Here is a 24,179-nt window from a genome sequence, read left to right on the forward strand (position 1 = left end):
CCAAGTGGTTGTAGTGTTTGGCTAATTAACATAAGGTTTTGGGTTCGATTCCTAGACAGAAGTGCATTGTGTTCTTGGGCAAGAAACACCATTGCACACTACTTCACTCTATTCAGCCAAGAACAGGTGCAACCCTCTCTTCCGCCAACTATCATAGTATAGCAGTTCTAGTGAAGAGCCCTGATAGGGTATCTACGTCTGCTTGTGACTTCATAGGAACCTAAAACAATTAGTGAAAGTATGATGCAGGTTACCAAGCCATACTTCCTTGTAAGTGATGGCTGGCTGTAATTGTACTGAACTATGGGTAAACAAACAAACCCACATCAAAGATGGGATTGCAAGAGTACCATGGAAGTTGACAGCTACAGGTGTGTGCATGCACATGTGTGCACACATGCATGCATTTATGTGATAGAGTTCAGAAAAGGATTCGGAAAAGAATGATAAAATGAAGAAAGGTCAAAGGTAGCCTTTTTCTTTAGGGTACTTTTTTTGTTTTTGTCGTTTTTATGTTTGAGCCTAGAAATAAAATTGGTGGTAGTATTGAAATGCGAAATGTAGAATAGTGGGAGGGGTCTGGATAAGTTATATAGAAGGAGGGATTTGGAAACACAATATAGAATAAATAGAGTATTTATAAATGAAATATTATGAATAAATAGGAGAGAGAGAGAGAGAGAGAGAGAGAGAGAGAGAAAGAGAGAAAGAGAGAGAGGGAAATGGGTGAGGACAAAGAATGGGAATGAATGAGGAAGCTAAGAAAGAAAGAAAATTAGAGAAAGAAAAGAGTAAAAAGGAAGGAAAGAGAAAAAGAAATTAGGGGAGAGGAGAAAAAGAATGAAATTCATAATAGTAAAAATAAAAAAAAAACCAAAGAAAGGTGAGTGTTTGAAAAGAGAAGGAAAGAAAAAAAGAAGTGAGTTTGTATGTGAAAAGAAGAAAAAAAAATTTAAATTAGATTAACTAAAGAAGAAAGAAAAGTTAATAGAGATGGCGTTCATCTCTCAGATGAAGAAATGAAATAAAAAAAAAATTAAAAAAACCTCGAACAGAAATACGAAGAAAAATATTTTTTTTCCGTGATCTTATGGAGAAAAGAAAATAAGACACAAAAATACCAAAAAAAAAAAAGAAAAAGAAAAGAGAGGAAAAAATAAAGACTGACAAGAAAAAGAAAAAAAAAGAAAAAAGGAAAAAAAAACAAGGAAAAAAAGAAAATTAAAAACTTGGAAACCTAAATATCAAGAGAAGAAACATTGAAATTGGTTATGAAAAGAAAATCTATTAGGTTGATCTGAAAATAGATTTTCTAAGTTTGCCTATTTGATGGGAATTATTTGGGAAAGAAGACACACACACACATATTCAAAATTACATACATATTACACCACCACACACACATATATAATCTATACACCACACACATACACACATATTTGTGTACACACCACACACACACACCACACACACACGCACAAACACTCACCAATACTAATAAATAGATAAATAAACCAGCAGGAGGAGGATGGTGGTGGTGGAAGACAAAGGTGGGGGGTAGGGTATGAAGATAGAGCAGTTGAAGAGGGGGATGTTGTTGGCTTTCATAATATAGTGAGAGAGGGGGGAAAGGTGTGTGAGAGCGGGTAGGGGTGAATGTGAACAAGAGAAGAGAAATTTGAAGAAAGGAGAGACATAGAAAGATAGAGAGAGAGAGAGAGAGAGAAGAGGGGACGAAAAGGGTTTGAAAGAGAATGTCAAAAGGGAATATAGAGAGAATGGATTTCTTGTTTTTCCTTGTTTCCATCATCTTTAAGTGTGTGTGCGTGTGTGTGTGTGGTTATGCGTGCGTTGTTGTTGTGTGTTTCTGTGTGTGTGTGTGTGTGTGTGTTTTGCATGTGCGTGTGTGTTTAAATGTAAATCAATGAATATCAACATTAAAATATGAAAACTAAATAATAATAACAATAATAATAATAATAATAATAATAATAATAATAATAATTACAGCAAAAAAAAACAATAAAAATCTAGCATAAGAACAAAGAAACAAACAAATGAAGAAAAAAAAATATAGGAAAATTTTTGAAATCAGAATGAAAAATATTCAATGAGACTACTATAGGAAAAAGAATTATTGAATAGAGATTGATGAATTAAAATAAAGAAGAAAATTAAAAATAAAATAAAAATTCAATAAAATTGAATAGCTTTAAAAAAAATATGTAAATAAATGAAATAAATAAATAAATACTGTGAAAAGAAAGGAAAAAAAGGAAGAGAATGGAAAAAAAGAAAAAGAGAAATGTAAGACAGAAAATGAAACAAATCTCAAAGAAAGCACAAGTAGGTGGAGAAGATCTGTAGAAGTTAATATGTAGAAGATGAATGTTTATAAATCTGTGTGTGTGTATAGAATGCTATCATGAAGATGTCATCCATTAAAAACATAAAAATAAATAAAAGTAAAAAAAAAACAAAAAAACAAAAAAAATCACTATACATATTAAGGTTTTAAATTGGAAAGCATATATACCAGTGTGTAAGTATGTGTGTGCTTGCACACACACACACACACACACACACACACACACACACACACACACACACACACACACACACAGAGGAACACACATAGAAATACAAATGTTGATGAATTCTTTTCTGTGCAGTCATGTGTGTGTGGGTCTGTGTGTGTGCCTATGTAGTTACATGTATGTGCATGTGTCAAGAAGAGCGACAGTATGCTATATTTCATACCTATTCAACATATGCCAGCAAGAATTTCTCCCAAAGAAAAAAAAAAACAGATGGGGGCGGGGGGGGGTGGCGATGGTGGTAGCAGTGGTTGGTGGACGGGGAAGAATGAGATGAGCGTAATTGGTGTATGTATATCTTGGTGTACACATGCATGCATGTATCTGTACACATTTGTATATTCACAGGTGCATTTCTTTATTTATATAAATATGCATACACGCACACACACACACATGTATGTAAGCATAACATATATAATTGTGTGTGTGTGTGTGTGTATGTTCAATGTACATATCCATGAGGGTCTATATTATGCATCTAAGTTTCAACAGATCCATGCATGCACTTATGTGTGTGCTTATATATGTTTACATTTATATATACACACACATATGTATAGACATACACACATACATATGTAGACACACACATATACATATGTATAGACACAAACATATACATATGTATAGACACACACATGTATAGACATACACATATACATATGTATGTACACACACATATACATATGTATACACACACACATATACATATGTATACACACACACATATACATATGTATACACACACACATATACATATGTATAGACACACACACATACATATGTATACACACACACACATATACATATGTATATACACACACATATACATATGTATACACACACATATACATATGTATACACACACATCTATACATATGTATACACACATGCACATACACACATACACAAATATGCACACACACATACATGTATATAAACATGTATATATATATATATATATATATATATATATATATACACACACACACATGTATACCCACATATACATACATATAAACATGTATATATATATATATATATATACACACACACATAAACATGTATATATATACACACACACATACATACATATATATAGACACACACACACCCAAAAGAGCACATATACAGATGCACACACCCTTACACAGAACAGAATGTGTGCTGTAATTATTAGAAGAAGAAGCAGTAAACAGTTAGTTATCCAAAGGATGTTTCTCTAGCCAATTCTGATGTAATAAAGGACAATAAAACAAAGCAAACATCTTCAGCTAGAATAAATAAAGGGAAAAAACAGCTTAAATAACAATTTCACTTCCAGTGAACCAATTTTTTTTTTTTTTTAATGTATTTAATGTTTTCCTATTGTTTCTCTTTAGTTTACTTTAAGAAGAGTGTATGGCATGTGTATGTGTGTGTGTATGGAAGAGATAGAGAGAGAGAAAAAGAAAGACACTTTATTTTCCCAGCTTCTCTTGTCTCCACGTTCTCTCTCTCTCTCTCTCTCTCTCTCTCTCTCTCTCTCTCTCTCTCTCTCTCTCTCATCCCTTTTTATTCACAGCTTAAGCAGTCTTTCTTTCCTTTCCTACTCCTTTGTATCCTTTTCTGACACCCTACTCATATATATATATATATATACATTATATATATATATATATATATATATATATATATATATATACTGGCTTAATAACTCTCCCAAAGCCCAACAAGATATATATATATATATATATATATATATATTATGTATACATACACACATTTTGTATCCCTTTCTGACACCCTTTCTCTCATGCACACACACACACACACCTATCATTTTACCTCAATCTTCCCATCAATCTGCATCTTTTTGTATCCTTATATCTCTCTCTCAGTCAAAGACCCTCTCCATCAATCTATTCTTTCACTGTCCCTTATTTTCATTCCCTCCCCCCTCTTTCCTTCTCTCTCTCTCTCTGCGTGTGTACACTCATATGTGTGTGTATGAAAACTAACATTAAATGGCAGTATTGACGATGATGATGATAATGCTTGGGCTCGCACACACACACACACACACACACACACACACAGAATTTGTAATGTATCTCTTTCTTTATCTACACCCTTCTCTTCCACCTTGTTTCTATATTGACCTCCCTCAACTTAAAATGAAGAGAAAGAAAGAAAAAAATAATCAACAAATAATAATAAATAATAAAAGGAATAACTGGAGAGGAAGAGGAGGAAGAAGAGGAGGAGAGAAGAAGGGGAAATGAGAAAATAGTGAAGTGTTGTAAACAGTGATGGGTATTTAAAAACATGATGTATATAACAATTAATGGAAGCTGGCAAGAACGGTGCAGAACAGCTGCTACAGGGTAGAAGTGATGGTAGTGATGGTGGTGGTGGTGGTGTAGAGAAGAAACGGTGCAGGAGGAAAAGGGTGGATGCACATAAGCAGAAGGGGAAAAAGAGGGGAATGAGTAGGAAGAGGAAGAAAGAAGGTCAATAGGAAGAGGGGATAGGGAGAGATAGGGAGAGATAGGGAGAGACAGACAGTTTAAAGTATTCTAATAGAAATAAGGAAGGAAGATGTGATAATAGAGAGAGAGAAGGGAAGCAGGGCTTAAGGAAATTAGTAAAAGAGAGGGGATGAGGAGAGAGAAAAGGAGGAACAATGGAGGACAGAGGACACTAGAGAGAGAGAGAGAGGAGAGAGAGAGAGAGAGAGAGAGAGAGAGTGGGAGAGAGAGAGGGAGAGAAAGAGAGAGAGAGAAAGAGAGAGAGAGAGAGAAAAAGAGAGAGTAGATGAGGAAGGAGTCAGGAAGAAAACAAGGAGTAGAAGAAAGCATAAAAGAGAGAGAGTGGGTGTGTGTGTGTGTGTGTGTGTGTTGTGTAAGAAAAGGGAGAGAAGAGAGAAATGGGAAGAGAAAGGGTCAGGGAAGAACATTAAGTAGAAAGAGAGAGAGGGAGAGAGAGAGAGAGGGGGGAATAGGCGGGTAAGAGTAGAAAGATAAGAAGAGGAGTATAAAAAGAAAGAAGAATAGAGAAGAGGGGGAAATGGGAAATATTTCAAGTGAAGCAGTGTAATTGGGTCGTTAAACTGCTACCAATGTAAAACAAAAGGATCTGGGATTCAAAACCTGTCACTGGTTTTGATTTGGATTTGTCTACGGCAGCAGTTCTCAACCACCTATTTTTATTTATTTTCTTTTTAACCTACGGACCCCTTTTGATTCCTAGTTTGCTTGGTAGGACCCTTGTAATCATTTGGTCTTTGAAAAAAAAAAAAAGTGGCTGTGTGGTAAGTAGCTTGCTTACCAACCACATGGTTCCGGGTTCAGTCCCACTGCATGGCACCTTGGGCAAGTGTCTTCTACTATAGCCTTGGGCCGACCAAAGCCTTGTGAGTGGATTTGGTAGACGGAAAACTGAAAGAAGCCCGTCGTATATATGTATATGAATGTGTATATGTTTGTATGTCTGTGTTTGTCCCCCCAACATCGCTTGACAACCGATGGTGGTGTGTTTACATTCCTGTAACTTAGCAGTTCGGCAAAAGAGACCAATAGAATAAGTACTAGGCTTACAAAGAATAAGTCCTGGGGTCGATTTGCTCCACTAAAGGCAGTGCTCTAGCATGGCCGCAGTCAAATGACTGAAACCAGTAAAAGAGTATATTTTTATTAGTGAATATTATTAGAAATTGTATTTTAAAAAAAAACTGTCCAAATATTTTGTTTATTGTAGAAGTATAACTGATTTTATTACACATAAACAGAATCTTATATGGACTCCCAAGGGTCATTTGAACCCTGCTTGAGAACAGTTGGTCAAGAGTTAAAACATGGAAATTAATCTGCCATCTTCACTATATCCACAATTGACTGTGTGTGTGTGTAACAGACATGGTATCTATCATTCCAGTCATAAAGCAAACTTACTCATCTGGTCATGTAATATAAATGTCTAAATTTGCAGAATCATGTAATTCGGATTAGGACAAAGTGAAAATAACATATCAAAATGGAGTGACAAGCACAGCTACATCCGATGTGCTCCTCTCTATGCAGGTACATTATGAAAAATATTTGGTTTTGTGGTTAAGAAGTTTGCTGTCCAACTATATGGTTTCAAGTTCAGTCCCACAATGTGAAAACTTGGGGCAGCTGTCTCCTACTACAGCCTTAGGCTGACCAAGCCTAATGAATGGATTTGGTTGACAGAAACTGAAAAACGTCGTAGGTGTGTGTGGGTCTCTCTCTCTCTCTCTCTCTCTCTCTCTCCCTCTCCCTTTCTCTCTCCTTGTCATGGTATTGCATGATAGTTGTAAATGAACATCACCCTCGCATAAACAGTATCATTTATTTCCAGTCTTTTATGAAAACAACCATCCAAGGCAGGACATCGTCTTAAATGGAAGCTGGTGACAGGAAGGATTTCCAGCCAGAGAAAATCTTCCCCAGCAAATTGTATATAACTCACACAAGCAAGAAAAAGGGGACATTAAAATGTCATGGAGGCAGCAGTGAGCTGACTTCGAAGGTGATATGAGCAGGGCTCTACTGTTGTACTGTCTGTGCACCACCTAATGGGGCCACAAGCATAAACGCATGACTGAGTGGGTGCACTAGTAATTACCACAACACCATTTACATGAAAATTCTTGTGATACAAGAATTCCGACTATGAAGTTTTTTCAAACAACTCTTAACATATATGCCACCACAACTTTTAGCATGAGACTTGTTCTCTGACTGATCCTTCTTAACAATTCTGGATATAGCAATTCTGAACACAGGTACTCTGTATAATCCCTATCATTATTAACTGAGCTTATTGCTTGCTTTCTTGGAATATAGTGGCTTGTTTGCCTGGTCCTTCTCTAGAATCAAACTATGATTCCTTTTCAATAACTAATATGGTGAACTCATGGGAAACACACTGCATAGGAGAGCTGTTTGGGAGGGGGGGGGTCTTTTTATTTATATATATATATATATATATATATATATATGAGAGAGAGAGAGAGAGAGGACTTAGGCAAACTGCTATGGTTAATAAAATCAAAAACAGAAAACTTTTTAAAACCATAATTCTAAGAAATGAGGTGCCTGAAGAAAGAATTACATGCATGTAAACTATTTTGCCTTCTCGTTAATAAAAAGTAGGGGGAGGGGCCAAAATATTTTATTAATATGTTAGTGGAGAGCCCTGGTATTTGATCAATTTGAGAATCACTAAGTTAGTTGATTGAAGCCAAGCAATGTACTTCTTGTTAACAAATGGGAAGAAAAGAAATGTTTTCTTTAGACATGTGTTCAGCATCTGAATGTATTTCATATACCTATAGCATCAACAGTATCTCAAGGAAATTGTGTTGCCATTGGTAACAAAATTTCTTTCAGATACCAAAATGCATCAGAACTATGTTCCAACACTGATGTGTGTGAATATATTTCAAATGCATTTTGTTTTTCATTTTGATATAACCGATTTTATTTTGGAGGATGACTGGTGACATGCAGTGCAGAAAGAAATCCACCCACTTGAGCAACAACAGTATAGCAAACATTAAAGTGATGACAGTGGTGTAAGCTAAAGGTATATATATATTTTTTGGCCTATTACCCAATATATCCCCATTAAGTCTCCATCTACAGATCCGTGTCTATATTTGGACTTATTATCCAATGTACTCCTGTTAATCTGCCATTTGCTCCCTAACCACCTCTGATACCTTCTCATCGGTAAATATCTCACACAAATATATGAATTTTCTTTACTATCTAATCCATGCTAACATGAAAAAAAAAACAATATAAGACATTCATCATCATCATCATCATCGTTTAACGTCCGCTTTCCATGCTAGCATGGGTTGGACGATTGACTGAGGACTGGTGAACCAGATGGCTACACCAGGCTTCACTCGGATTTGGCAGACTTAATAATCTCTCTCATCATCATCACTATTGTTTTAAATGTCTACTTTGCCATGCTTGCATGGGTCAGACATTTTTACAGCTAGTTGCCTCTCTTATCATCAACCCCACTTATTTTACAAGCAAGGTAATAACTTCCCTAACAAACAACAAACAGCTCAGATATGTTTTATGCAACAATCCAAACTTTAGCCAACGGAGATACTATCTCTGCTATTTCTGCTGCTACAGCTATAGCCCTTGGTCCTTGGAGCTGACTGATCTTGTGCCACTCCCACTCAAACATAGTCAACTCACTTGTTCTCCTCCTCCTTGTGTCACTCAGATTGTATTAAACTCTTTAGCATTTAAACAGGCCATATCTGTTTTATGTTCGAACTGACCAGATTGAGCCTCTCCAACCCAGTATACAATGACACACTAAAAATAAACAATCACATCATCAAAATCTCAAAGATAATGTGTGATTAAATCAAAACAATGTGAATAAATAAGCATAACATTTGACAGAGTAATCTGAATGCTAAAGGGTTAAAAGAATTCAGACTAGCCACTATACCCAATCCATCTTTCCAAAACATCAGTTCTTTGAAATTCCCTCTTTGTCCATGTCTTTCTTGCAGTTGTTGAGTTGTTTTTGTTCAAGAAGAATATCAACTTCAGTACTCTCACCAGACTTGTACAGCCCTTTCTTCAGATAATGAAGTAAAGATATTTTTTTTTAAAAAACAGTGGAACCAGGCTATAAAGTAGAGGATAAGGCCACAAGAAGTTAAGTTTCTATGTCCTAGTTTAAATTTCTAAGTGTAAATATTTTACTTTCGTTACATTACTAATGACTTGCTCAAAATTAAAAAAGAAAAAAAGGCATGAATGTCACAACCTGCACTTTTTTTTTTCTTTTCAGATAGAGTTCCAGTAAGTAAATAGAGTCAATTCACCTATTAACAAATATTTCTGATAAGAAAAAGTCAAGGAATCAATTCTATCTTATCACACTTACATGGCATTAGATAAATCATTGAAAATGAAACAAAAAGAAAAATGAACTTAATGTGAGTGTAAAGATTAGGAAGAAGGAAAAAAAAAAAACTAACTTCTTTTTAAAACCTAGTGAATGCTTGAAGTATTTCCTATGAATTAAATTCAGTGGAACACAAACAAGATAAAATATATATCCCAAAGGGAAACGAAATCATTTCTAACTTCTTTTTTTGTTTTCTTAATATAGAGAAGTAGATTCAGATACATGGCTAAATTGCTGAAAAACTGATGAAAAGGTCACGAGTTCAAACTTAGCTACAGGCACTGTGTTATGTCCTTGCATCAAGAACATTACTTATTTCATTCATCCTAGCTGAAAGCAGGTACTATTTCTACTTCTCAGTTGAGTTCTTAACATTAAGACAGGCATCCAGCTATAAAAAAAACACTTGCTTGGATAATTCATTTTAGAACCGACCAGACTACGTGTGTATGCATGCATGTATGTATGTATGTGCCTACCAATTTTCATACACATACATACAGAAAAAGAAAAGGTTAATCATACAGTGATAGTTTAACTTCCATATCAGTCATATAATATACACATATGTAAAGCTCATAAAAACACCTTAAAAATAAACGCAGTTTGAATTTGTGTAACATCTAAAATGTTTCCAAAGTTATTCATACAAATGAATTATTTCTATCACTTTTTGACCTTAAATTCAACAATGCCACAAGCAACACTAGAGACAAGTCACCTGACTAAGTTGGGGAGGAAGAGCAGCTAAAAGTAACAAACTTTGAAAATTTCTACTTTAGAGCCAGCCAGGATACAAGCACAGTGATAAGAAACTTCACGTCCAAAAACTTAAATAAATGACATGGTAAATAAAAAATTTAGCTACTTATTAGATACGCTGAAAAAAAAAATATTACAAGATATGAAATTTCTTTTTCCTTCTTTCAAGGACTGTACAGGGAAAGGGGAAGGGGCACCAACATGACATGCTGGTGGAGACTGCTGTATGATTAACCCCAAAACATTGCCGTTTCAAATACTAGGACTCGTGGGGCTGATTACCCAGTTTCTATAATGCATAAGTGACCAAGATCACAACATTGTCACTGGATGAGACACCAGTCCATTGCAAACAAGAGTGGACTGGAGCAATATGAACTGAGATATTTTGTTCAAGAATACAATGTATCACCTGGTCCAGGAATCGAAACCACAACCTCCTGGTTCTGAGTGCAACATCCTAACACACCTTCACCAGGCCGAGATTGTTGCCTCATTAAACAACATCTTAAGGTATTTCTCACATTTTTGTAATGCAGAAAATCCTAAGAGAGCTAATATAGTCAATTGAACAAACAGCACCAGTTGTGTGGTTAGTAATTTTAACTAACCTAGGAAGAAGGGACAAAAAAGGTCAACTCTTGTTCTTTGAACCCTGAACAATACTAAAAGGCAATGACAATACTCCACCACTCTTACTTCTCCAGAACTAAATTTATAAATAGGCTGCTAAATTAACCAATGGTTTACAATCAATAAACATAGCATTTTGTCTTCACTGTCGATATTTGCCTCTGCATTCACCATCACTGAAGACCAGGTCTTTACTTCCAGTTGTGTCAATTCTAACCCAACCCTTGTTTCAATCTAGAAGTTTTGGAAAACAAAAATACAGTTTCTTGCTTTGTTTTGCTTTGGTTTTGTTTCATTTTTTAATTCAGAATGTGAAGAAAACATTGCAGAACAAATTAATGATAATTTATGATTTAATTCCTGCTTATCTGCTAAAATAATTCTAGGGATAAAAACATGAACCTCCTAGGACTGCAGATCTTAAAATAGAAAGCTCAAATTATTGCATTGATTCTAAATAAATTAAATGCATTAAATACACTTAATTTACTTGGATTCAATCTGATTAATTAAAACCAATAGGTGTAGCAATAGAAAACAAAGTGTTACTTTGTTTAATAGCATAAAATGCACTTGGGTATATTAGTTGCACTCCAATTTCAGCAGCACATGTTCAGGAAAAAAGTTTTTTGAGCATTAAGTATGTTATATAGGACCAACTTTGCAAATAGGATCAAAGGTGGTTTTATTGGAGATATTTTCCGAAGAAAAAGTGCCATCAACTAAAGTCAAGCTATGACTTCAAATCCCGTCACAGGTATTACTATTTGTTAACAAACACAAAAATGCTTGCCATGACTAATAACCCTTTAGTGTACAAATTATACTGTTGTTTTGAATTAGCCCTGCATAATCTCATAACTTTGAGATCTCAACAATGTGACTGTTTTTAGAATGACATCTTTGCATAGGGATGAGAGGTCAGATCTGACCAGTATGAACACAAAACGGGAAGACTATTTGAGCCAAATATGACCAGTTTAAATGCTAAAGGGTTATGTGGTAACAATTAAGAATGGAATGGAATCGTGAATAAAAGCTGATCGAATTAGCGGCAATACCAAACAAATTCTGAGCATGGTAATGAAACAGTAAAAGGCAATGAATGCTTGGTTATACATTTGTTGACACTGTAGACAAGTAATGTAACCCCTCGGGGTCATGTTGACACTGCAACTGTGACAGAAAGGGTACACTAACAAAAGAATCAAGGACTTTAAATTGACTTTTAAAATCAGGATAGATTTCCTTTTGTTTTGTTTTGTCTTTTTAGATAGATACAACAATATTCTACATGGAGTTGATAGACACAAACATACATGTATAGTTATGTATTATATAACATCTATATATATAAACATCCATATAAACATCCATATATATATATATATATATATATATACACACACACACACACACACATATATATACATAGATACATATCAATATATTTATAGATATCGGTGTTCAACATATATGTATGTATGTGTGTGTGTGTATATATATATATATATATTATAAAACATACACTAAAAGAAATAACTTCTTCCAACAACATTTTAGTTGAAGGAATGAACATCTTGTTAATTATCTATTATACAATACATTTGAAAGCCAAAGAGCAATTTTATTAAGAATGAATATTATTTAGATCGGTAAATAAAATGTTTTAACAAAACACGCAAATTATGTTCACTGGTGCACCATGCAGTTCAATTGTAAGAATAGTTTCATAGTTGAAAAGATATATTATAATTCATAACAATAAAAGAAAAATAAAGAAAATAGAAAAAATGGAGGAGGGGTGTATATTACACTTGAATTAAGTCTATCAGTTGAGAATCACAACAAAGGAAGGGAACAATTGAAGCTAGTCATACAACATTCTATCAATTTAACACTGCGTTACTATGGGATCGTAAGAATGTCAGAAAAATTGCCTTGCAGTATGTTTTGTTCTGAGTCGATATTTCATGAGTTCAAATCCTACTGACGTCAACTTTTCTTTACATTCTTTCATGGAAGGGGGCAAGGGTCAATAAAATAAAGTACCAGTAATGTACTGAGGTTACTATATTTGATTATATCTTTTTCCTGAAATTAAGGCCTTTAGCCTATGTTAGGAACAGTAGTTACTATAATTATTTTGAGAAAGGGGAGCCATACCAAAGTAGACACAGAACCTGGCACAGCTTTCTGGCTCATCTATTGTTGTCAGACTGTCTAACCCATGCCAGCATGGAAAAAAAAAGAGGTATGATGATGATGATGATGAATATCTTGCTTACCTGGACATCATCATCATCATCGTCGTTTAACGTCCACCTTCCATGCTAGCATGGGTTGGACGATTTGACTGAGGACTGGTGAAACCAGATGGCTACACCAGGCTCCAATCTGATTTGGCAGAGTTTCTACAGCTGGATGCCCTTCCTAACGCCAACCACTCAGAGAGTGTAGTGGGTGCTTTTATGTGTCACCCGCACGAAGCCCAGTCAGGCGGTACAGGCAACGGCCACGCTCAAAATGGTGTATTTTATGTGCTACCCGCACAAGAGCCAATCCAGGGGCACTGGCAACGATCTCTACGAAGCTTGGTAGACACCTGCAAGATTATCTACTATCTTTCCAACAACAACTTTGAGCGCCTTTTTGAATTTCATATGTCTAACACTCATGGATATGGTTACAAAATCAAAAAACAACACAGCCCCCATAACTTTCAGAAACATTTTGTCATGCTCAGAATTGTTGAAGCATGGAATAAACTACCTGCATCAGGTGTTAGCTGTCGAGACACTACATCCTTCAGCACTTCCATGCTTCCTGAAATTCGCCAACACTACACCTTTCTACACCCATTTCTTCTTCTTCCCACCCCATTTTTTTTTTTAGACTTTTTCACTATTCACTGCTTGTGCACATTCTATCTATTGTTCATGCAGTTTTGGTTACTTTTTCTGGTGAGTTGTAATGTACCTGAGCACTGGATACAACAAGTTCATTATCGTATTATTCTTTTATTTGTTTCAGTCATTTCAGTACCGCCTGACTGGCCCTCATGCCAGTGGCACGTAAAAGCACCCACTACACTCCCGGAGTAGTTGGCATTAGGAAGGGCATCCAGCTGTAGAAACTCTGCCAGATCAGATTGAAGCCTGGTGCAGACATCTGGTTCGCCAGTCCTCAGTCAAATTGTCCAACCCATGCTAGCATGGAAAGCAGACGTTAAACAATGCTGGTGATATATATAAAGGGACCTCCTTCAGTTACAAATGACCATGGAACAGCACCTAGAAAGTTACCCTCCAAGGCACAATTCTGAGCAAGGTTGTTTATGGAAGACCAGCAGTCACCCATGCATACCAGCCTCCCCTCTCCATGCCACCGATGTTATCCAAGGGAAAGGCAAAGGCCGATACAGCTTGGCACCAGTGACGTCGCAACTCATTTCTACAGCTGAAAGGGTTTATCAACCCAGGCAAAATACTTTATAAGCTCTCTCTTAATACAGCAGACTAAAAATATTGTCTAGATTAGTAAAAGACTCCACATATTCCGGTGGCAGGGTCTGATGTTATAGTTCATCGCCATTCTACAGAGGAAGGGGGACTGAAAAGTTAAATAAAATTAACTGATCCTCCTGTATTTTCTTTTACCCAAAGCCAAACCTAGGAACCCACTTTGTATATTGTAAATCAATGGTTGTGTTTCCAGTTATACTGTCTTTTATACAGTGTGTTCCAAAAGTCACTGATGGGTTTCAATTTTTAATAACTTCCTTAACTTTACAAATAAATGCATGAAATTTTCATACGATATAAAGGACGTAATGGAAATTAATATACACAAGTCAAATTTTGCAACACCACTGCATCACATATGAAAAATGACCGCTTAAATGGCAGCCATTTTCGGCTATACATGCCTGTGTTCTTTCCAAAACTTGCATCATAGCACACTCAAGAATTTCAGACCCCACTTTTCTGATTTCTCTTTGGATGTTTTCCTTCAGTTGCATCAGGGTCTCCGGTTTGTCGACATAAATCCTCTCTTTCAGGTATCCCTACAAGAAAAAATCCAGGCTAGTCAAGTCTGGAGAATGTGAAGGCCATTCAAAGTAGACCTCACACATGGTTCCAGCAAAATGGAGCAACTGCTCATACCACATGAGAAACAATGCAGTTGCTACGGCAGTGCTTTGGAGAGAGAATAATCTCCCACTATGCCAAGGTTAACTGGCCTTCACATTCCCCAGACTTGACTAACCTAGATTTTTTTTTCTTGTGGGGAAACCTGAAAGAGAGGGTTTACATCAACAAACCAGAGACCCTGGTACAACTGAAGGAGAACATCAATAGAGATATCAGAGAAGTGGGGTCTGAAACTCTTGAGGGTGTTATGGTGCAAGTTTTGGAAAGAGCACTGGCATGTGAAGCAGAAAATGGCTGCCATTTAAGCGATATCATTTTTCATATGTGATGTAGTGGTGTTGCAAAATTTGACAAGTGCATATTAATTTCCATTATGTCCTTTATATTGTATGAAAATTTCATGCATTTATTTGTAAAGTTAAGGAAGTTACTAAAAATTAAAACCCATCAGTGACTTTTGGGACACACTGTGTATATTATAGATATATATATATATATATATATAGCTGATATTCTTCATAAGCATTACTGACATTATAGGGTTCTTGTAAAATTTTAGAAATTATTTTTATTGTTGAAGAACTGAGGAGGATCATCTAAAGATATATTTTAGCAATAGATTCATTACCACTTATATTTCAGTCCTTTCTTCCTAGCAAAGGTCAGAAAGAAGATGATCAGACAATTAAAAGGTAAGCAATAAAACATTGCCATCACCAAAGACCACATACTTCACCAGTTTTATATCTATTTTCTACACCAGGATAAGTTGATTAGCAGCTGTTGATCATTGTTGTATTAGTTATATCTTCCAACATAAAAATATCATACAAGATAAAAATATAAATTAAACCAGACTCTTAAAAGAGGTTTCAAGTAGAACAGTCAAACTTACATGACACTTGGGGACTAAAGCATTGAAACAGAAGATAACTAAATCTTTGGTAAATTCTGATGGAGGCTTCAAATGCACCCCCCCCTCCGACCACTTCTGTCCTCCCACCCTCTCACTCTCTCTCTCTCACACACACACACACACACACACACACACCACCCTGTTGTTCTTCAATTACAGGAATCTGTCCAACAAAAATATTAGCTTACCTCTGTCAACAGGCAAATCGGTTTCAAGTGGCAGGAAATTCAGCAACACTGACAGCCGGCACCATAAAGACTGTGAACTCTATAACAATTGAGAAGATAGAAATCATCACCAAAAAAAAAAAAAAAAAAAAGGTAAAGTAAAAAAAAAAAAAGAAAAGAAAAAAAACAGAATCTTTCACTGATACAAAAACTACAAAAGATAGAAATAGTAAGTTGATGCTGCAATATATAAAATGACCATTAAAAAAAAGGAGGGGGGGAGTAAAATAAAGATTATAAAAAAAAAAAAAAAGCAGCCACACAATATTTGCCATTAAGTAGTCATCTCCAAATTAATTCATTCAACAATTCTGTATTTGGTTGTCTCAAGTATTTCTCATGAGTATTTATAGCCATTTCCCGAAATTACACTTTTAAACCTAAATATAGGTCTTGCCTCATTCAGTTCTCAAAGAGAATTCTTGAGGAAATCATTCTATTTTATCTACATCACACCTTCTTGGTCTATTTCTATTCTCACGATGATCTCATACCAGATAATGGCACTTCAGAAAATTGCCACCCAAATCTTTCTTTCCAAACTAGTATTAAATGTCGAGTAGCTAGTAATAATCACGTCTCACTTAAAACTACATTTACGTTATTTTAATTAAAAAGCACACTCGTTACATTATAGTGTTTCAGAGGTTCAAGTTTCATTATATACTGCTAAAAATATGAGAACCCTTGGGTCACTGTAATAAAATATTAAGCTAGACTAAAACCCTCTCCAACCTTCTTGATAGCTTGTTTTTATTATGACCTACAAAAGTATAGATTTGTGGTAAAGAAGTTTATTTCATAACTATGAGGTTTTGAATTCAGCCTTATTGAGCAGTACCTTGAGCAAAATATCTTGGGCCAACCAATGTCTTATGAACGAATTTGGTAGACAGAAACTGTATTCAACCCAGGTTTGGTCATATAGGCACAGTCATAGCGGTATGGTGAAGACGTTTGTTTCTTGACCACATGGTTTCAGGTTCAGTCCCACTGCGTGATATCTAGAGCAATGTGTCTTCTACTATAGCCCGAGGCCAACAAGAGCCTTGGAAGTGAATTTGGTAGACAGAAACTGAAAGACGTGTGTGTGTGTGTGTGTGTGTGCGCGTGCATACATATGTATGTGTGAGTGTGTGTGTTTATGTTTCCCTGTCTTGACAACTTGTGATATTTATAAATTTTTATGAGGTTTCATATTTAGATGCTTTTATTAAATTCATTCAGTTGGTAAACATAAATAATTCTTGGAATTAAATGGTTTTGATTTACTGTCAGTTGACTTTTGGACAAGCCTGTTTATATATATATATATATATATATATATATATATATATATATATATATACACACACACACACACATATATAAACAAGGAGATTTTCTCCCCATCACTAAAATAAAATAGGATAGACCAATCTGTGATAGAAGGAATCCTAGCCACCATTCGCTGTGATTTCACTGAAGAATGATGGTGGTCATCTCATCTACCTTTTCATAGAACCAATGGCCTGAGGAATGTGAAGAGCCAAGTGCACACATGCACATAAGCATAATAAAAAGTTTCACAAATTTACTGTTTTATTCTGCTCCAATATATATATATATGACAACCATCCATCTACCAAATCCACTAACAAAGCTTTAGCCTGCCCAGGGCCATAGTTGTCAAAACTGTTGCCCATTTGGCTGGGAAGCAAACATCTCAACTACACACAGTTATGCTTGTGCCTGGAAAATCTTAGACGAAAATAGCAAATTAACAATGTTTAAAGGATAGAAACAAAACATGTTTACTTAAAAGATTAATTCCCAAGAACATCACTGAATCAATAGGAATCAATTATGGTGTATCATTTTGTTATAAGAAGCTTATTAGCACAGACCTCATGATGCTAATGGATGATGAGTGTTAGATGAAAAAGTAATATACATTGTTAGTAGAGGCTAATCATAGATCAGTGGTTCTCAACCAGGGTCCACATGACCTTTGAGGATCCATATAAGATCTTGTTGTCAAAAATTATGTGTATTAAATTGATTACACTTCCACAATGCACAAAATATTGTAACAATTTTTTTATACAATTCTGATTCTCTTTTACTCTTTTACTTGTTTCAGTCATTTGACTGCGGCCATGCTGGAGCACCGCTTTTAGTCAAGCAAATCGACCCCAGGACTTATTCTTTGGAAGCCTAGTACTTATTCTATCGGTCACTTTTTGCCGAACCGCTAAGTTACGGGGACATAAACACACCAGCATCGGTTGTCAAGCGATGTTGGGGGGGACAAACACAGACACACAAACACGCACATACACACACACACATATATATATATATATATATATATATATATATACACGACGGGCTTCTTTCAGTTTCCGTCTACCAAATCCACTCACAAGGCTTTGGTCGGCCCGAGGCTATAGTAGAAGAGACTTGCTCAAGGTGCCACACAGTGGGACTGAACCCGGAACCATGTGGTTGGTAAGCAAGCTACTTTCCACACAGCCACTCCTAAAATATTTTTTAAATATTGAATGGCTATTGGGATCCACCTGAGTAAAATAGAAATCAAAAGGGTTCAAGGACAAAATGTGGTTGAAATCCACTGCCATAGATGATGAAGACTGGAAATTACAAGTAGTAGTAAAATCAGATCTTAGCATAATGGTCTTCACAGAGGAGACGATGAAAGACCAAAACCGTTGACAATGTTCTGTGCAGCAGACCAATTGAAAACATTAGCATAGAATGAAAACAAAGACACTAAAATTATGACAACAATAGTAGTGGGATGAAGGAAGAGGTGAGGGGAGAATAGGTGAAAGACAAGAAGCATTATTGTATATATGTGGAGTGGGTAACATCATTAAGAAGTGATGTATGATATGAAGTGGTTGTTCTTTGGTGTTGTTTCTATGTACATAGTGTGGTGCGTTATGATTTGTAGGGTAGAACTGTTAGTTTTAATCTTGTGAAGTAAAGATTTTATTTTGTGTTATTAGTGGGGGTTTTTATTGTACTGAAGTTGATGTTAAGATAGGTTAAAAGAATACTGTAGTGGTTGAGTGGAGAGATTTAAAAGCCATGTTTTGTGGTGAAAAGAAATACATGAACGTTTGTAAGCACTCGTACAAAAAAAAAAAAAAGTATTTTCTAAAAGTAAATTGATAATGATATTCAAAAACAATGTCCTATAAACAAAGTCTGCAGTAAGTGGTGAGAAATAAATAAATTGATTGAATGAATGCAAAATTAAACAAAATTAAAATTCCAAAACAAATTCCTTTTATAAAAGGACAAAAAAAAATAAATAATATTTGTAATTAGAAGAGAATATTTGTAATTTTTAATTTTTGCTGCTTAAATTTCTGAGATGCCAGCAACACAAATTAAATAAATGATTAACGAAAAACCAGCTACAACCGCTAAGTCTTTGAGAACAATAATAAGTCATTTCCACCACTTAGAATACTTGTAGTGTTTTCTAGTTTTCAAGTGGCCTTACAAATTACATTACACAAATATCTTCAGATCTCCTCAGTTTGTTGAGTACCAAAAATCTGGCTAATGTCTAGGAACATTAACCCAGTTTCATGAGACGCAGAGAAGAAAAAATACTAATAAATGAAGGAATAAATAAAGAGAAACATGAATGCAAAAATAATGTTTAAGTCTGCTTCACAAATTTGGAGATCAGCAATGCTAATGAAAATGATTTATAGCTTACAATATAATATCCATAATACATCTTGTTAATAAAATTACTCTTTTTTCTTCTTCTTTTTTTTTTACTCCAATTAGAAATTAATTAACTGTATTTGTGAAATAATGCTTTAAGTATTTCTTAAATAATGCATCACTATTAAGTAACTTCAAGTAGTTACTTGATAGGGATGACAATGATGATGATGATAGGGATGATGATGATGATTATTATTATTATTATTATTATTCTAATGATGAATTATAATTTTCATCTTTTTTTAAAGACATTTCAGTGAATATTCAGGGGAAAAAAAATTATCATGCATTAAAGCATATAATAGTGGTTTCAAATTTTGGCACAAGGCTAGCAAATTTAGGGAGGGGGTAAGTCAAATCAACCCCAGTACTCAACTGGTACTTATTTTATTGACCCCCAAAAGCATGAAATCCAAAGTCAACCTAGGTGAAATTTGAACTCATGATGTAAAACCAGATGATATAGTGCCAAATATTTTGCCCAATGTGCTAACAATTCTGCCAGTTCACCACCTTATGGCGGCATATAAATATTGGGACAACCTTTACATACAGGATCAACTTCGCATATAGGATGTTTTAAGGCATATTTTTTTGTGGGGAAAAATAGTGTGTCTTATATGCCATCAAATACAGTAATTGAAAACAAATTCAGCTGAGAAATTTATAAACTAGACTGGTGGACTCGATTAGCCAAGAAATTATCTCAGTACCGGCATTCACTAAGGGAGATTCTAACAATACATTGACAGAGAGGTTTTCAATTTAAACCTGAAAAACATACAGTGCTTTTAAACATTTCCCAAGCCACTTGAGTTTATATTTTAACCTTTTAACTATATAGTTTAATGTTCTTTCAGATAAATGGAAGTGGTTACAGGAAAATTGTAATGAAACTAAGAATAAAGCCGAAGAACTGTGTTATCAGATATATTTCCACAGACACACAAACAAATATAAAAAAAAAAAGTTATCTGCATCTATTTATCATCAGTTCTTATGTAAGAGAATTCCAATTCAATACTGAAAGTGATCGAGTTAAGTAGATAAAGTATTAGAGTATCATCAGCTAAGATCTATAGTTGAAATCTACCGCAGGCATTTTATAGAATCTCTGGACAGAACTCTCATGTCTACATCTCTTTGTTCACCTAGCTACCTAGCTATTGGCAATAGTTATCAAAACATTCAAGAAATATTAGCTGCAATAGGCAAACATCCTCACAGGTACGGCTGTTTGGATAAGGCAGTTGCTTCACAACCACAGGGGTTCCAGTTTGAATACATTGTGTGATACCTCGAGCAAGAATTTTCAACTGTAGCCTTGCATTGGCCAATACCTTCAAAGAGGAATTTAATAGATGGATACAGAGTAGAAGTACATCGTTTGCATGTGTGTGTGTGTATGTATTTTTCCATATTTACATTTATCTGAATAATCCAATAAGTTTGAAACTTTATTTCAAATACATAACTTAGTAATTTGGTAAGTAGACATTGATAAAAAAAAGGGGGGGGGGTCTGTTATGATCAACTAGAACACTGAAAGAAAAGCCCTTACATGATCACAGTCCAATGGCTAAAACCTCTAAAAGTGGCATTTTATAGTCTTTGAACAAAACAATTCTACGTTTTTTGCTGACTTGGCAACTGGCAAGTGTTACCAAATGTCGGTCATTATTCCTGATTCCCTTAACAATTTTAGCAATTAGAATTATTGTCATGATGCAGCACTACCATGTTTTTTAATACTCAAAACACATGCACAATTTTTGGGGAGGTTATGGTTTATTCATGTATGTATGTGTATATATATGGGAGAATATACAAAAAATAACAACAGACGAGGACAGGTGGTGTAAATAACAAAACTTTCATTATTGCTTTCCAACAGTGTACAGCATTGATGTTTTCTGGTAATATATGTATTACAGAAATTGTGGACTGAAAAACATTCTCCACAAATACAGTCTTGTAGTCACAAACTTTGAGATAAAATCATTGCTTAAGAAAGTGTGTATATATATATATATAAATACACGAAAGCGTGGCCGTTTTCGTGCGGGTGACACGTAAAAGCACCCACTACACTCTCTGAGTGGTTGGCGTTAGGAAGGGCATCCAGCTGTAGAAACTCTGCCAAATCAGACTGGAGCCTGGTGTTGCCATCCGGTTTCACCAGTCCTCAGTCAAATCGTCCAACCCATGCTAGCATGGAAAGCGGACGTTAAACGATGATGATGATGATAAATAAAAGGTAAAGTGTGAAGACCCACTTTGGTCATGAATGACCATAGGAATGCACCTAAGAAGTTCTCATGCGAGGCACAAGTCCAGGAAAGGTTGTTTATGGAAAACAGCAGTTGCCCATGCATTTCAGCCTTCCCTCTCTACACCACTGGTGTTATCCAAGAGAAAGACAAAGGCTGATGCAGCTTGGCACCAGTGACATCACAACTCATTTTCACAGCTGAGTGAACTGGAGCAACATGAAAATAAAGTGACTTGCTCAAGAGCACAACACACAGCCCTGTCCAGGAATTGAACTACCTCATGACTGCTAAACTGCTAAGTTACAAGGACATAAACAAACCAACACTAGTTATCAGACAGCAAGGGGGAACAAATACAACCACACACAACAGGCTTCCACAGTTTCCAGCTACTAAATTCACTCACATGGTATTGGTAGGCGTGGGGATATAGTTATAAAAAAAAAAAACATTTGCCCATAGTCCCACAGTGTGGGACTGAACCCAGAAACATGTAGTTGCAAAGCAATCTTCTTAACCATACAGCCATGCTTGTAATACAGATATGGGGTATGGGGGGAAATGTTAAAAAAGAAAAGAAAAACATCCACAGGTGGGTTATTACAAAAGAATGGTCGATCCCTAGCATAGAGGTTCTCTTACAAGTTCTTGAAGGCATTCATACTTAGAATACATAGTGTTGTGGCAAAGCAGAGAGATGGGTGTTAGTTAACCAGTTGTCTAGACTCGACTATCTATCTAGATTGTACCGACAAGAGCAAAAGAATAAGATTCTAGTGTCTGAGCAACCAGACATTTTTACATAATTTATCTTACAGATAGACAGACAGAGATATTGTATCTACAAACATGAACACACACACACATACATACACAACTACACATCTACTTGATTGCACTATTCTGGTAAGTAAATTACAGCTTCTTCGTCTTAATTAAATAATTATTTTATTTAATTATTGTTGAATCAAATAAAATAATTTAATTCACCAAACAAATTGTACATACCCACTGACAGTAGTTATAGCACAGTATATATGGTGTTTTTATTAGTCCTTTTCACACTTTCTTAAGCAATGATTTTATCTCAAAGTTTGTGACTACAAGACTGTATTTGTGGAGAATGTTTTTCAGTCCACAATTTCTGTAATACATATATTACCAGAAAACATCAATGCTGTACACTGTTGGAAAGCAATAATGAAAGTTTTGATCATTTCAAAAACTTTCAAAGTCATACAGAAAAATTCTTCCTTTTATCCATTTACTCTTCCTTCCCTTTTCTCTTGATTTCTTCTTTTCTCTTGTTCATTCTTCCATTCTCTCATTCTTACTTTCATTCGTTCGCTTTTTCTCAGAGTGTGGCTGTGTGGTAAGAAACTTGATTCACAGCCATATAGTTCCAGGTTCAGTCCCACTGCATAGAACCTTGAGAATATGTTTTCTCCTACAGTTTCAGGCCTGACCAAAGCCTTGTAAGTGAATTTAATAGATGGAAACTGAAAGAATCCCGTGTGTCTGTGTGTGTGTGTGCACATGCGTGTGTGTGCATGCGTATGTGTGTGTGTGTGTCCTTGTCTTGACATAGCATGATGGTTGTAAACAAGGATTTCCATCATACAAGCATAGTTTCTTCCTCTCTTTCCTCCACCCACCCACTCCCTACAAATTCCAAAGGCCCTTTAAAATATCACAGCTGCTGCCCTTCCTCATCTAACTAATAAACAAGTCTTTTTTTTTTTTAATTTCCAGCTCCAGACACAAATATTTGGGAGGACAAAGTACAGTTAATTAAATCAACCTCACTACTTATTTTTATCAAAACCAGAATGATGAAAGACAAAAGTTGACACTAGTAAAATTTGGTCTCAAAGCAAATAGGAATATAATTCAAATAATAGTAA

At 35.3% G+C, this 24,179-nt stretch overlaps 1 protein-coding gene across 6 annotated transcripts in view; it reads right to left on the minus strand.

The window, feature by feature from the left end:
- LOC106881821 (nonsense-mediated mRNA decay factor SMG5) overlaps positions 1-24,179 on the minus strand; it is a 1,052,345-nt gene that overhangs the window by 964,151 nt on the left and 64,015 nt on the right. For all 6 annotated transcript variants that reach the window (XR_016242357.1, XR_016242356.1, XM_089354248.1 and 3 more), the window contains exon 18: positions 16,214-16,292. Coding sequence is in view for 4 of the 6 variants with exons in the window: in XM_089354248.1 (XP_089210374.1) it covers positions 16,214-16,292 (79 nt within the window). In the remaining 2 variants the exon portion in view is untranslated. The remainder of the gene's footprint in view (positions 1-16,213; positions 16,293-24,179) is intronic.

Source organism: Octopus bimaculoides, chromosome 6 (genome assembly GCF_046866305.1).
Source record: "Octopus bimaculoides isolate indiv1 chromosome 6, ASM4686630v1, whole genome shotgun sequence".
Taxonomy (NCBI): Eukaryota; Metazoa; Mollusca; class Cephalopoda; order Octopoda; family Octopodidae; genus Octopus; species Octopus bimaculoides.